Source organism: Protopterus annectens, chromosome 1.part2 (genome assembly GCF_019279795.1).
Source record: "Protopterus annectens isolate FY-2018-M chromosome 1.part2, PAN1.0, whole genome shotgun sequence".
Lineage (NCBI taxonomy): Eukaryota > Metazoa > Chordata > Ceratodontiformes > Protopteridae > Protopterus > Protopterus annectens.
This window is the reverse complement of record NC_056727.1, coordinates 921,213,256-921,227,936: the sequence shown is the minus strand read 5'-3', so window position 1 is coordinate 921,227,936 and position 14,681 is coordinate 921,213,256. Positions and strand designations below refer to the sequence as shown.

The 14,681-nt window shown below is 43.7% G+C and overlaps 1 protein-coding gene across 1 annotated transcript in view; it reads left to right on the top strand.

Annotated features, from left to right (window-relative positions):
* Positions 1–14,681, top strand: part of LOC122792422 (nuclear RNA export factor 1-like) — a 1,378,427-nt gene that overhangs the window by 670,119 nt on the left and 693,627 nt on the right. Inside the window, exon 5 of the mRNA XM_044060210.1 lies at positions 7,396–7,500. Within this exon, the coding sequence (XP_043916145.1) occupies positions 7,396–7,500 (105 nt within the window). The remainder of the gene's footprint in view (positions 1–7,395; positions 7,501–14,681) is intronic.

Genomic DNA, 14,681 nt, shown 5'->3' with positions numbered 1-14,681 from the left:
ATCTCTGTGCCTGTACGTTTAGTGTCATATAGGATTCCCAGTTAACAATGGGGTAATTAAAGTCACCAATGAGTATGGTATTGGGTTGGATGGTTAATGTTTCTAATAAGTTTAAATACATGGTATGGGTTTCCTGGGTCATGGAGGGGGACCTATAGCTGGCAAGGAAGCGATATTGGATTTTGCCTATGGTGATTTGAACATGGAGCAGCTCAAGTGCATTGTCTTATTTGACCAGCCTTGAGGTATATTTATTTTTTATGTAAATAGAGACACCTCCACCTTTAGTCCCTGTCTGTGTAGTAGCTGGTCTAAATGTGTGGAAGGCATTATAACGTTGCACGGTGTGCTCGTCATGGCTTTAAACCATGTCTCAGTGACTCCACAAACATCAGCATTCTCTAGGGTGAAGAGAGCTTCTAGGGAGTGGAGTTTTTTGTTTATAAAGCACAAGCTGACTATTTTGAGTACTTTGACTGCATCAGATGGCATTTTCTTACCCTTTTCTTCCCTGTAGATCATCATTGATTCGTTGTTGTCTTCTCTGCCTGGCTTCAGTCTGTGGGACTTCGGATCTGAGACTAGCCAATTCCATTAGACTTCAAATTCACTTGGCTCTGCCTCCCTCACCCCCAACTCCCCACTCCTCACCCTAGTACTCAGATCTAGTTTCCTGCCATTCCGATTAGCAGCTTGATCTCAGGTCTGCTTGGCGTATCCTTTATAGGGCTCTCAGCATAGTGCTTTCTGGTGAGATTTTTTTGCTTCCTTTACTCTAATTATACAGTTAGTTCATTTTTTCTGTGATTTAGGTGGATAGGTAGGTAGATTTGTTGTCTGTGTTTTGTCACTTCTTTTGTCATTTATTAGGACATTCCACCTTCTGGTGGACTTGTTTTTTTTTTCCTTAGTCGTCTTCTTTTTTTTTTTTTTTTTTCGTTAGGAGTTCTTTAGTGTAGTAGGTTTTTCTTGTTTATTTTATCTGTGTCATATATCTAGTATGGATAAGGGTTTTAAAAAGTGTGGGGCCTGCGGGCCTACGTTGCCTTTGCAGGACATGCATCTTTAGTATGTATATTGTCTGGGAGCTTCTTACCTGGACTCTGATTGCTCTATTTGTGAGGGGTTTGAGACCAGGGACATTAATGAATGTAAGGCCAGTTTGGGCCTCAAGGGACTTCTCCCCTCTGGTTCTTCTTCATCTGCTCCTTCTGCAATTTTTCTGTCAGTTCCAAAGCATGGCTCCGAGAAGCACCTCCTACGGGACTTCATTTCTTCCAAAGGGGAATGAAAGAGATTCTCTTCTTCTCTGTCCATGGTCCTTCCTCTTTGGGCTCACTGGACCCAATGATATTTGGGTCCCCGGGCTGCTTCAGCACTTGCATTGGCTCCAACCACTCAAGGCCAATTCCAATCAGTGCAGACAACCAGCAAGGCTCCATCTCTGGCTCTGAGCCTTTCTAGCCCCTTTTTGATCAAAAGGGACCCTTCTGGTAGGATGGTTTCCCCCTTTTTGCCCTTCACTCCTCTGGAGCTGTTGCCAGAGTCCATCTCTTCCCAACTCCGGTACCAACCTTCTCTGGCTCGGATCCAGCAGATGGGATTGTCCTCCTCTAAATGGCCCTCCAATCCTCCATCTGGCCATCGAGGTTGGTGGGCAATATTAAAACTTCTGATTTGGAGAAGCTGATGAGTTGTTTTTTTTTCCAGTTGCAGTTAGGCCTTATCCCTTCTGGTCTGGGTCTGGTACGAGGACCCATGGCTTGATCCTTTTGGCTTCCACCTTGATCTTTTTGGATCCGAAGTCTTCAGAAATTACTGCTTTCACACCCTCTGGGTTGGATCTGACAGCTTGGCCATCTTCGGTTCTGACTCATTCCTTGGCTGCTTCAACTCCAGTCTTTCAGGGCCATTGGGACCTTGAAGCAGTGATGTTGAAGCTGGAGTTTCTTGGGTTGGGTGGATGATCCCTGCTTTGGGAACTTTGGGCTTCCGCTTTGGAGAGCTCGGATCTGATCTCAGTGTCAAGGCTAGGTGTGGCCTCCTTGGGATTGGGACTGTCTCTGGTACTTTCGGGTGCTGAGGACAGCTTCTGCCTTGACTTTTGACATTGTAGAGAAGATGTTCTCATCTCAGGAGAAGGGTCAGGTTTCTACAGCCAGTGTCTCTTTCCCATTGTCAGCTGTGGCTTTGACCAGTCATTAGTCTGCTTGTGGACAGCCTGCATCGGTGGGCCTCCATCCTGCCCCCATGGTGGTACTTCCAACCCCTACCCCCCAGCTTCACTGCAGTGGGAGGTTTCAGGGAAGAAGTGTAAGAGGAAGTACCTTGCTTCCCCAGAGGAGTCTCTCACTGAGGATACTGACCTCGAGGAAGGAGAGGGTTCCCCTAAGTCTCCACAGGATGACACCTCTTTTGGTGACTTATTAGAGCTGCTTTGCCAGAGCGGAGGCTGGACCACGAAAGCCCCCTCTCTGGAGGAATCAGTATTTTTGGAGGCCTTCGGCATAGGCCTGTCCATGCCATAGCTGGCTTCCCCTCTGAATGTTATTATGGACCCAGTGTCCCGAAGGGTGTGGAAGGTGTCTGAAGTGTCAAGAAACTTCAAGATGCAGCAGTCTCCAGAGACTCAGAAGACACTGGAGATTCAGTTTTCCAACCTGCTTTCCATCGCCAACGTTTCCATGAGGCTCATTTCAGACATGACCAATGGAGCATCTTGAGCAGTTGGCTTCATAATTGCCATGAGGCGCCATGCATGGATGCATTTATGCAACTTTGTGGATTGCTTCAAGGCATCCTTTGGTAATGCCTCTTTGATGGCTCTTCCTTGTTTGGGCTCAAGGTTAAGGATACTCTATTAAGGAGTGAGGAAGATAGGGAAACTCTGTTCGCCATTGGAGAGCACTTTGCCACCCCTCAACAGACCTTTTCAAAGAATAAGAAAAGGAATAAGCTCCTCTTTATTCAGAAAGTCACAGCAGTCTTCACAGTGCACTTCTTCAAAAGGCTCCTTCTGAGAACCAGGGGGTTCATAATGGGCGACACCAATGGGGCAGGGGTGGTCTGTAGCATCAGGGCTTCTGTGGGGCTTTCTCCGGCAGGACCTTTCATCGATCATTAAGGGTTGCCCAACTGTCCGACTCTGGAGGTGGTCAGGGGTCATTTGGCTGTTCACCCAAAAGCTTGGGAGCCCATCACGTCTGACACATGGATGTTAAAGACTTGTATCTAGAGATTACTACATTGTCCCACCAGACCAGCAAGGTCTTTCTAGTACCAGAAAAAAGACCAAGCACGTAAGACCTGTTTTGGATTTAAGCAGACTAAATCAGTTAATGAAAAAGATCAAGTTCCATATGGTCACGGTGCAGTCCATCTTACCTCTTCTGAGGAAGAATGATTGGATGTGCTTGACAGAACTCAAGGACACCTTCCATCATATCAAGACAGACAGGCACTCCAGGAGTTTCCTTCACTTCTGTCTGGGGGCCAGTCATTACCAGTTCAAGACCTTGCTGTTTGGTCTCACCACTGCATCGGGTGTTTATAGTGCATGGCAGTGGTTGTAGCCTGGCTCTGGCTGCAGGGATTCCAGGTCTTTCCATACGTGGATGATTGGTTCCTCATCACCCCCAAAACAGCATCATTGATCACAATCACAAATACCTTAATCCAACTGTGTGACTATGTAGGCATTACAGTCAGTTATCCCAAGTCGAGCCTTCAGTCTGTTCAGGTTTTAAAATTCATAGGTTGTCATTTGGATACGGTCAATCAAGTCACCAAGCTTTGAAGTTCCAGAGTTTTCAGCTTCATGCTCAGGCCTTGTTGGTGCTTGCAACCTTGAAGCCATTGGCTCATGCAGTTATGAAACTTCTAGGTCATATGTCAGCATCCATAGGATTGGTTCCTTTAGCCATGGTTCTGGCCATTCACTGGTCTTTTCTTATCCATCCAGTGGACTTTCCAATATGGTTGACAAAGATGTGTCATGACCAAATTCCTTGGTGATTACAGTCTCCTTTAGTAACTAAAAGAACACTGTTCTTCCAACTCTGTCAGCCATGGTCACCATGGACACCTCCATCCTGGGGTGGGTGGGGCATTTTGAAGGGAGGACAGTTCAAGGGTCCTGATTGTCTGCAGAGGCTCACATTCACATCAGTGTTCTGGAGGTGAGAATGGTCCTCCTTGCATTGTGTGCTTTTCAGGATGCCCTTCCCAGAAGTGTGATTATGATACAGACAGACATTATGTCTGTTGTCTAGTATATCAATAAGCGGGGGGGGTGAAAGCCACATAACTATGGGCTAGGCTTATAAATGCCCTTGGGCAGATAGCCTAGTATGAACCTATGAACCTATGAACCTATATCTTTTTTGTTGGGAGGCCATGTGGTTCGGGAATGGGTGATTTCTTCTCAATGGTTTCTGGTGGCAGTGTACATCCTGGGGGATATCCAACACTCTGTTCGACATTCTCAGCAGTAACATGCTGTTGCCTCATGAGTAGTCCCTAGACCCGAGGGTTGCAACTTGAATTTTTGGTGCGGGGGCACTCTGTGTTGCGACCTGTTCACTTCCCTGTCCAATGTTAAGTGCAACAGCTTTTACGGCTTAGTTGCTCTTCTAGGAAAAATGTGGTGTTTGCTTGGCCACCGGGGCTTCTTTATGCTTATCCCTCAGTCCCTTTGATGGTAAAGTTTCTTCAGAAGGCAGCTCGCTGCAGAGCTACTGTGATCCTTATACCCCCTTTTGGCCTCATCAGGTGTGGCTTCCCTTCCATTGTCCTGTTCTATGGTACCCCCTTGGGTACTGGATCCCATTCTAGATCTCATTTCTCATTCAGGAGGTCTGGATTCTTCCAATCTTCAGTCCTTCAGGTTAACCACATGGTTCATCCAGATCCCTTGATGGCCAGAAATTTCAAGCTTTTGTAGGGTGTTGTGCACATACTGTCTTCATCTCAAAAGCAATCTACTAGAAGAGTGTAACCCATTAAATGGAAAAGGTTTGTTCTGTGGATAGAATCTCGAGGACTTGACCCTTTCTCCATCCCCTTAGAAACTGTTTTCGATTTTCTGTCTGTTTCACTCTGGTTCCACTTTTTCTGTGATTGAAGTGCAATTGCTGGATATCTCCAGCTTTCATGTTGGCAGGGATAATGTGCCTCTAGCTTCCCTCAAGATTTCCAGAGCATTCCTCAAGGGTACCTTTTTGCTCTGTCCCCCATTTTTGGGATCTGGTTTCTCCATGAGATTTGCCTTTTGTTCTGTAGGTCTTTGCAGACCCTCCATTTGAACCTTCATCTACGTATGACTTTAAGCTTGTCTTGGAAAACTTTGTTTTTGGTAGAAGATACTTCTGCAAAGAGAGTTTTTCAGTTACAAGCTCTTGATTATTCACCTGCTTATTTGGTGCTCAATAAAGACAGCATTTCTGTTTGTACAAACCCTTCTTTTCTGCTAAAGGTGGCTTCTGAGAATAACCTTAACAGTTCTAATCATCTTCCTTTGTTTTTTCCCAATTTCTCCAGTAAAGATGAATACATTTTGCATTGTTTTGATGTACATAGACAATTAAGATTTATTTGGACCGTACCAAAGCTTACTGAAAATCCAGCCAGATATTTGTCCCCTTTTCAAAATCCAGGCTGGGCTCTCCTGTTAAAAGTGACTTTATCCAGGTGCTGTCACATTGTATTTTGTTTGCATATTCTTTGAAAGGCAAGACTCTTCCATGCAACCCTAAGGGTCATTCAACAAGTGTTATGGCTACTTCTGTCGCCTTCCTCTCCAAAGTATCAGTGGATGATGTTTTGCGGCTGTTACTTGCCTGGGTCACTGCACTTTTGTGTCGCATTATAAACTGGATAGTCAGTCTAGATCCAGGGATTCCTTTGGCTCCACTGTGTTACAGAATATCCTTCCTTAGTTCCTCCCAAGGAATTTTTCATGGCTGGAGACTCTGTCCAACAGGTTGAAGCCAGAGGGAGCAGATAACATTGGATATGAAAGTTATGTACTTTCCATAATGATAGATCCATGTTGTCTGTCTCTGTCTCCTTCTTGTTCACCTGCCCCCCCCCCCCTTTGGTTGCTATGGCCAGCTTCCCCATTTTGTGATGACCAGATGATGGAGGTCATCTGTTTTTCATTTTTGGAGTCCTGTGTACTGTTTGGTTGGGGAACCTTTTTGGTATATATTGAATGTGGTCGTCATGGGGCAAACTCGATTTGAGAATTAGAGTGAGGAGCAGGGAGTTGTGGGTGAGGGGGACAGAGCCAAGCAAATTCAAAGTCTAATGGAATTGGCTGGTGTCTAATCTGAGTTGTATCTGAGGAGAACTAGACCAAGACAGACAACACATATCTATTGTTATGGTAAGCACATAATTTATGCTTCTGTCCCATCATCTATCCCCATGGTGGGGGAAGGGGGGGGTCATTATCAGATTTTACAGAATTTTTTTTATTTTTTCAGTTTATCTATTATCTGTGAGACAAAGCCCCCCACCAACAGGCTCTGGAATACTGTGCCTCTGTCCTTCTTTGTACAAACTCTTATTCTCTCAGCTCCAGCTGTTGGGAGTTCCCTGAAGGTTAAGTAAGTATATTATTGCATTACTGGTTTACTAATTTAGTGTCATATCTGATGTATTTTTTGATTTGCTGGAAGATATTTACTGCTGGCTTGGGTGGAGCTACCAGTTTTTCAGATATGTAGATACTTATGTTGCTGACGTTACATCATGGCATGCTGACTTTGTTCTACATGTTTGGCAAGCAGTGGGCATATATGAGAGATATGCCTTGCTTTTGCAAGTTGTATCCCTTCAGCATCCCTGCCTGCCTTGAAGGGAGATTGCCTGTGGTGATCCCATGTCTCTGCTAGGAATTTTACACATAGTCCTCATCAGGTATGTGCCTGTCAAACCCCACTCCACCCCAGCAAGAGGCAGTCAGGCTGTGCCTCATCATTCCTCTGCCTGTCTGGCCCATCTCTTTTCATTGCTTGGGCTCATAATCAGAGCCAGGTTGGCTGGGTCATAGGATTTTATTTAAATATATCATGGAGCTGTCTGTGTATCTGCTATATGCAATGGAATATAACTTAGAAAGTTGAACCACGGTTTACTTAACTATTTGGAGAGAAAAAATGTTTTCTGGAGGACAGAGCAAAGCTTTCTACACCCTGCAAGCTGGGGTATTTGCCCTTTGGACCTTATTTTTGTTAATGTTTTAATTTAAATTATCATAAAGTATAAATCTCCAGAAAACTGGTGTTTGAAATATCATGATTCTCATACAGTACACCAAAAGGCAAAATATAACTGCTGGTCTTTTCAGAGTTGTGTTTTAAAGTGAGTGACATTGTGTTCTCTTAACTGTAGTTCCAGCACTGCCATGGAAAGGCAATTTTCTACGTGGAAAGTGAAATGGTAGCCGTAGCACTGGAAAATGTGTCAAGAAAAATAGAAGGGGAGAATGGTCATAAGGTACGCTGATAAACTAGTCCTGAGTAAATGGTTTCAGTTTCTGTTTTGTTGAGTGAGCTGCCAGACTGGACCCTGATTATCCTTTTTCAGTTGCAACCTAATTACATATAATGTAGCTAAATATTTGCAAAGATGTAACATTCATTTATACATTTGCGAAATTTGCAAAAATAGCAGTGGGCTAAATGACAATTTTCTGCTTACATATATATATATATATTATATATATATATATATATTCTGCTTACATATATATATATATATATATATATATATTATATATATATATATATATATATATATATATATATTATATATATATATATATATATATATATATATACACACACACACATACATAACGTTTAGTATGTCTGTTTAAGAAAAAAAGTAATAGTTCATTTAAGTTAGGTGATGAGGGAGTGATATTCTGCAGTCAGAGTAATTTCAGTCTTCAGGAAACTATTCTTGCCTGTGAAATGTGAACAAGCTGCTTATTTGAATAAATTTGGCATTAAATTCTTTGTACATTTTTGATGGTTGGCTGGAATTTAATAGTATAACATTCCAAGTTATTGGATTGAGGATCGCCTTACTGCTGCATAGGAAGAAATGCTGTTACAATGCAGTAGTTGATGACAAAATGGCATATGCTGAGGAATGCATCATCCTTGGTAATGAGCTAAATTTTAGCATTCTGGCCAAGAAGGGTAGAGAAACTTAGTGTACCTAGAGACACTTAGTATACTAAAGAGCAGCTTGTGTAATTTATCTGTAGATTTAGTGGCTGTCAGTACACTGCTTTTAGAGTTCTGCAGTGGTGGTCTAATGGTGAGGGTTTTAAATAAACCTGGCTTTTTATTCATTGCTGTCTGTGGGTTTTAAGTGTTATAAAGTGATTTAGAAATAACAGACACCAGAGTAAATTCTGAGATGGGAAATAGTATCCATTTGCCTAGTGATATCCTCATTGCCTTTGTCAAGAATTAGATTTTGCTTTTCACTATACATGGTTCTGCAGATTTCTGAAAGATTCATGCTTGGAGATTTGAACATACCTTTTTGATGTGCACTGTCACTTACAGCACAGTATACAAAAGCATGCAAATTCTCCCATGGCCTGTATGTTTTTAGATCACTTGCTCTGTCTGTAACATAGCCCTAGCTGTCATTGGAGAAGTTTCTGCATTTGCAGATCTTATAAAATTCATTGTCCATGTGGACATTAAATTAACAGTTAAGATCTGCACCAGTATTATGTAATGTCAAGCACTGATTTTAATACCAGAGACACAGCATCTTAATGAAAATTCTTTGGCCTTCTTTGCTGCAGAAAAGTTGCTGGGGATTGACAGCTCCTCATATAAGGTCTAGTGGCAAGATCCTCCAAGCAGAAATCTGAGCACTCCCACAAGGATTGAAGCTTGGTAGGTAGGACAGGGTCTAGCACTCCCTGAAGTAGGTTAATTTCAGAAATCATGTTTCCAGTTTCCACAGGTGCTGTGCTTGCCTTCAACTAGCAAGGAATTGAACCCATACCACTTGTCCATCTCAGCAAAGGAAAGAAAAACTGGAGGACATATGGTCCCTAGCTCCCACATAGGGAGATGCATCCCAGGATTCCAGTACTATTCCCTTCTCCAGTTAATCGGCTGAGCCCTGTAACCAACCAGCCTGATGCCAGGGAATGTTCTGCTGAGTTATGCAGTCATGGATCAGAAATATTTGAGGTTCCTCTCTTAGAACTTCCCCCACACACCCACTTGGACCATCCTTTCTTGACAGATGTGGAATTTTCATCTGTCACTTTACCAAGATTTGTAGTTCTAGTGCTGGACTTTAAACAGATGTTTGTGAAATAGAAGGTTGAATGTTATGTGGGTAAATATACTCCTATGTAATGAATTCTGAAGCTTGCAGTGGGTCCTTTGCTGACTTCTTGCCCTCGCTTGCTACTTTTATCACGTATGCACTCTTGCACTAGTTTATTACTGTCCATCTTCAGCAGGCATGTACTCAGGCATTAGTTTCATGTTAAATACAAACAACCAAAGGATAATATTCAGCAAACAACCAAACACTGGCAAAGATATAAAGGCTTTATTTCTGACTAACTCCTCAAGTTAAACTCTTGAAAGGTCAAAAACACAGTGAAATCTATCAAATAACTACTTAAGTGCACCTAGCCTTGTTTAACCTAAAGAAATACTTTCCAGGAAGCCCATTGTTTAATTTTCACAATCCTTGTTGTTTTATCTTTCAAAAAAAAAAAAGTTTGCAGGAACATAATTGCATACACTACCATAAGTGAACAAATAAAATACTGGAAAATATTAATACTTTCTGATAGAGAATTTTAGCAGCAACTTGTGGCTACAAATCTACATACTTTACAGCACCTGAATGGTTAAGTGCCTAACAAATCTGAAAAAGAAGCATTATAGTCCTTATTTGTTAAATCAAACTTACTAAATGCTATTGTTAAGATAAGAGCAAATAGGATAGGTAAGAGATGGTTGTCAGGATAAAACAGAAGTCTCCCATCACAAAGTTAAGAAAGTGGGAGGATGGCAGAATGGTTAAGGTGTTTACCTTGCAGACTTAAGGTGCAGGGTTTGATTCTCACATGAGGTAATTGGCTAGGCTTAAAATGGCCCACAAGGGCAGTTAGCCTAGTACTAATCTATGAACCAATGTGTGTTAACAATCACTGCAGTAGAATCTGCAATGTCAATACATTTAGTAGCAAAATAAATGGGATTAACATTGTGCCCTCCATTGTAAGAGTTTTAAAAGTTATTAGTAACAACTGTCTTTCACTTCTGCTTATCCAAAGTGATGGAGTTATAGGTGTCTAAAACACTAATGTTAAGTTATCTCTCTCGCCTTCATTCTTGCTGGTTGGGTTTGGAGCCGATCTTTGGCTCCGACTCGGCCATTTTCTAAAGCTCGAGAGCTATTTACTGGCTCGAGGCCTCCCTGTATCCCACAATGCCTGGCGCTAGATCTGCAGATCTTGTTTGCTGCTTCAGCTACAAGTTTGCGCTTTACTGGCTCAGGTCGTATTCATCTTTTTGTGATAATTAGTTGTTAAAATTTAGTATATATTTCAAGCTTTTTTGTTTTAGTAGTGTAGTACTGTTAGATTAGTTGTAGTACCTGTGCTTTCTGCCTTTTAGGAAACTCGTTTTACTTAGAGAGTTTTTCCCCTCCCCCCTATCTCCCTAAAGTAGGCCGTTTAAATTAGAGGCTATCCCCTTCCCTTTTATAAACCCTTTTTCCAGTAGGAAGTAGTGTTTAGCCTTTGTAGTTAAAGATAAATTTCTTTTTATTTTTGCTAGTATTGCTACTCTCTTTAATTTTTTGTGTGAAGGTGTGGGACAAGTGTGTGTGTGTGTGTGTGTGTGTGTGTGTGTGTGAGTGTGAGTGTGAGTGTGTGTGTTTCTTTACACTAGTCTAATATACTTCTGTTGGTATCCCTTTTTCTTTAGCATGTCAAAGGATATCAAGGTATCAGGGTTCAAGAAGTGTGACTCGTGCTGTCAGAAAATGTCTCTGACAGACGGTCACACTTCTTGTGTTTATTGTTTGGGCGCCCTACACCTGCAGGACTCTTGCTCGGTATGTCATGCCTTTAGTCCGAGAGTCCTGCAGGAGCGTAGGAACAAGTTGATTCTCTGGGAGTTACTAAAACCCGAGGGGTCACCGGCGAAGTCTCAGCCAGCGAAAACCCCTAAGCCCACCAAGCCGTCGGCTCCCAGTATGGAGCCGTCGCCAGGTGGAGCGTCTGCTTCCATTTTGGTTCTTGCCGGAACCGAAGTATCTAAATCTCACTCGGCTCCGACCTTGGTGTCAGAACTGTCAGGGAGCCGTAAGCAATCTAGGTCGCCATCCCTAGAGTCGATTCGCTCCGCTCCGGGGTCGCCCTTACTACAGTCTGAACGGAGCCATCGGTCCCACACTTCTCGGTCCTCGAGACTATCCGATCATGACTTGGAGAGAGTGGTTAGTAGACTCCTCAAATCGCAAGCCCTGGCTAAAATGTTAACTAGCCCTCCTCAAATCAGGCTGTGGCTGTTCCTGTTTCTAAAGTAGTTCCTCCTCCGACTCCTCCTGCCAGTTTGGAGCTGGAGTTTGTTGGGGCTCGGATCTTGGAAATGTCGGCGTCGATGCTTCCCCTTTCGGCTCCGTCATGTGCTCCGATTTCTTCAATGGTTCCATCCTTGGAGGGATCTGGGCACCGAGACTCCCTCGTCAGCTCCGAGGGGGTGAGTGGCATCCATGGCCGGCCTTAGGCATAGGCCAACTAGGCAGCCACCTAGGGCACCGGTCTAGCAGGGGCGCTTTTCCAGTATTTATTTGGTGTAGGTAGACCAGGATGGGGAACCAGGTAATGTGTTGAGGGGGCGCTGTAGAGCCCTTTTGCCTAGGGCAATAGTTGACCTAGGGCCGCTCCTGGTGGCATCGGACCCTTGTCCGACCCCGTTCTCCCTCTCGGAGCCTCGGCGCAGGTAAGCTCGGCTCCTACATCAGCCACGGAGCTGTCCTTTTCGGTGCCGGAGAGGATTCCTGTCTCTTCGGAGCGGGGCCCCCTCTTCTCTGCCGGACAGGGGCGCCTTCGAGGTCATGAGGAGCGTGCTGACTTCCGAGTCTGCACCTCGATCAGCCCCTTCAGCTCCTCCCCCCAGGGTGCCTGCTTCAGTCTCTGCCGCTCCTCCAGACCCCAAGCGTGGGAATCAAACGCTCCAGGTCACCCCACTGGGTGTATCTTCCTCTTCTGAGGCCTCCCCAGAGATTTCAGAGGAGCCCCCTCGTAAGAGGAAATGTAAGAGGAAACATATTACAATAAGAAGTTCATGCTGTATAATAAGTACTATGCTTATGAGCATCTGAGCTTGCTGTAATCAAGGTAGTTAGTAGGGTGGAAAGAAAGGTAGTGGTTGGATGGGGTGGGTGATATTAGAGTGGGAGTTGCAAGGGCATAGCCAGCATGTTTTTAGGTGCGCTTTTAGTAAAGTTTTGAAGTGGGTGCATGATGGTACAGAGGTAATTGTGGGTGGGAGGGAGTTCCATAATTTGGCTATGGAGCAAGAGAATAGTGCTTCACCAGCAGGGTTATTGGCTTTTGTGATCTGCAAGTGATTTTTGTTGCTGGATCTTAGTGGTCTGGTGGTACGATAGGGTTGGAGTAGATTCTGGAGGAATGGGACATTTAGTGGATGGTTTACTAGTTTGTGGGCGAGTGATAGTTGATACCACTGAAGGAGGTGAGGGAGTTCAAGCCAGCCCAGTTCAGCAAGTGAGAGACAGTGGAGACTACGGTACGATGCCCCTGTGATGAGTTTGGCGATTTTGCTGTAGCAGGCCTCTAGCTTGTTTAGATCGCATTGCCTTAGTTTGGTATATATTGGAGAGGCATAAAGTAGGGTGGAGATAAGGTGGGAATTTGCTATTGAAATCTTTGCTGCTTTGGTGAGAAGTTGCTTATTTCTGTATAACGCTCCTTTATTTTTTTGTGGACTTTTTTTATGGTCATGGATATGTGAATATCAAATTTTAGTTTATTGTCTATTTCCACTCCTAGCAATTTGGTGTGTTCAGTTGGGTATATAGTGGTGTTGTCTTTTGCTGTGATGTTAAAGTGAGAGTTATTTTGAGTATGTTTTGTGGGTTGGAAGATGAGTAGTTTAGTTTTGTTTGGGTTGAGTATTAATTGGGCATCGGATAACCAAGTTTCAATAGAGGAAAAGGCTTCCTCTGTAACTTTTTGCAGTTTGGGTAGGGACTGGGCTGAGCAAATGATGGTTGAGTCATCTGCATATTGTATGAGTGTGCCATGTTTGGTGACAGAGGCTAGATTATTGGTGAAAACAGAGAAGAGTAGGGGTCCACGGATGGATCCTTGGGGAACCCCTATGGAGACAGGTAGTTGGGGAGATATGTCATTCTGCCATACAACGGATTGTTGGCGGTCAGACAGGCAACTCTGAAACCAGTTGGTGACTGATTGAGAGAAGGATAGGTTATTGAGGACAGAGATAAGTTGTATGTGTGAGACCATGTCAAATGCTTTAGATAGGTCTAGGAAAGTAGCAGAGGAGAGATAGCCTTGTTTTTATGCTGAAGGATAGTGTTAGTAAAGGAGAGTAAGGCAGTGGTGGTGCTATGGTTTGGTCGGAAACCATGCTGAGTATTGGAAAGGAGGTTGTTAGTAAGGAGGTAGTCTGAGACCTGAGAATGTATGCATCTCTCTAGTATTTTGGAGAGTGGAGAGAGAATAGCTATGGGGCGGTAATTGGTTAGTTCTGTGGAGGGGCCGCCTTTGTGGAAGGGAATTATATGTGATACCTTCCACAGTGTGGGAAAGTAACTTTCTGACAGGGATCGGTTAATCAAGATGGATACTGGGTAGGCCAGAGCATCAGCTGCGATTTGTAGGTATTCGCTTGGGTGGGTGTCTGCTGCTAATTTGGTGGGCTTAAGTTTAGTTAAGAGTTTTTTTATGTTGGTGGTAGGTACAGGAGAAAAAGAGAAGTTAATGGGGAGATTACTAGTTGAAGGTGTGGGTTGGAGTGGGTGTTGTGTTGTTTAGCTAGTGATAGTATGTTTTGTGTGAAGTGTGTGTTGAATGAGGTAGCAATATTTTCGGAGGAGTGAGGGATGTTAGGAGGAGGGGTACTGACTTTACCTGGGTGGAGGATGGAGTTTATGGAGGACCAAAATTGTTTGGGGCTATGTTGGGAGGAGTCTAGGGCAGACTGGTAGTATTGGAATTTGTCCTGTTCTATTAGCTTTTTAGCTGTATTGCGTAGTTCTAGGAATTTCTGTCTAGTTGAGGGGGTTTTGGGTTTGCGCCAGTGCTCCCAGGCTTTATCCCTGTTTTTCATTTCTGACTTAGTGGTTTTCTGTAGCCATGGGAAGGGTTGTGCTTTCGTTCTGGAAAGTCTTATGGGGGCATGGTAATTAAGGATGCTCAGGAAGGTAGTATTAAAAAATTCAACTGCGTCATCAAGACTGAGGTACTTTAGGGGATGCCAGTTACATTCTTTGAGGGATGAGATGAATGTGAGTGGGTTAAAGTTTAGTTTTTTACGTATTTGACGGTAGATGACAGGTTTAGCTTGGTATAGGTATTTTTTGAGTAGGAATGTTGGGGAGTGATCACTGAGGCTGTCTGATGA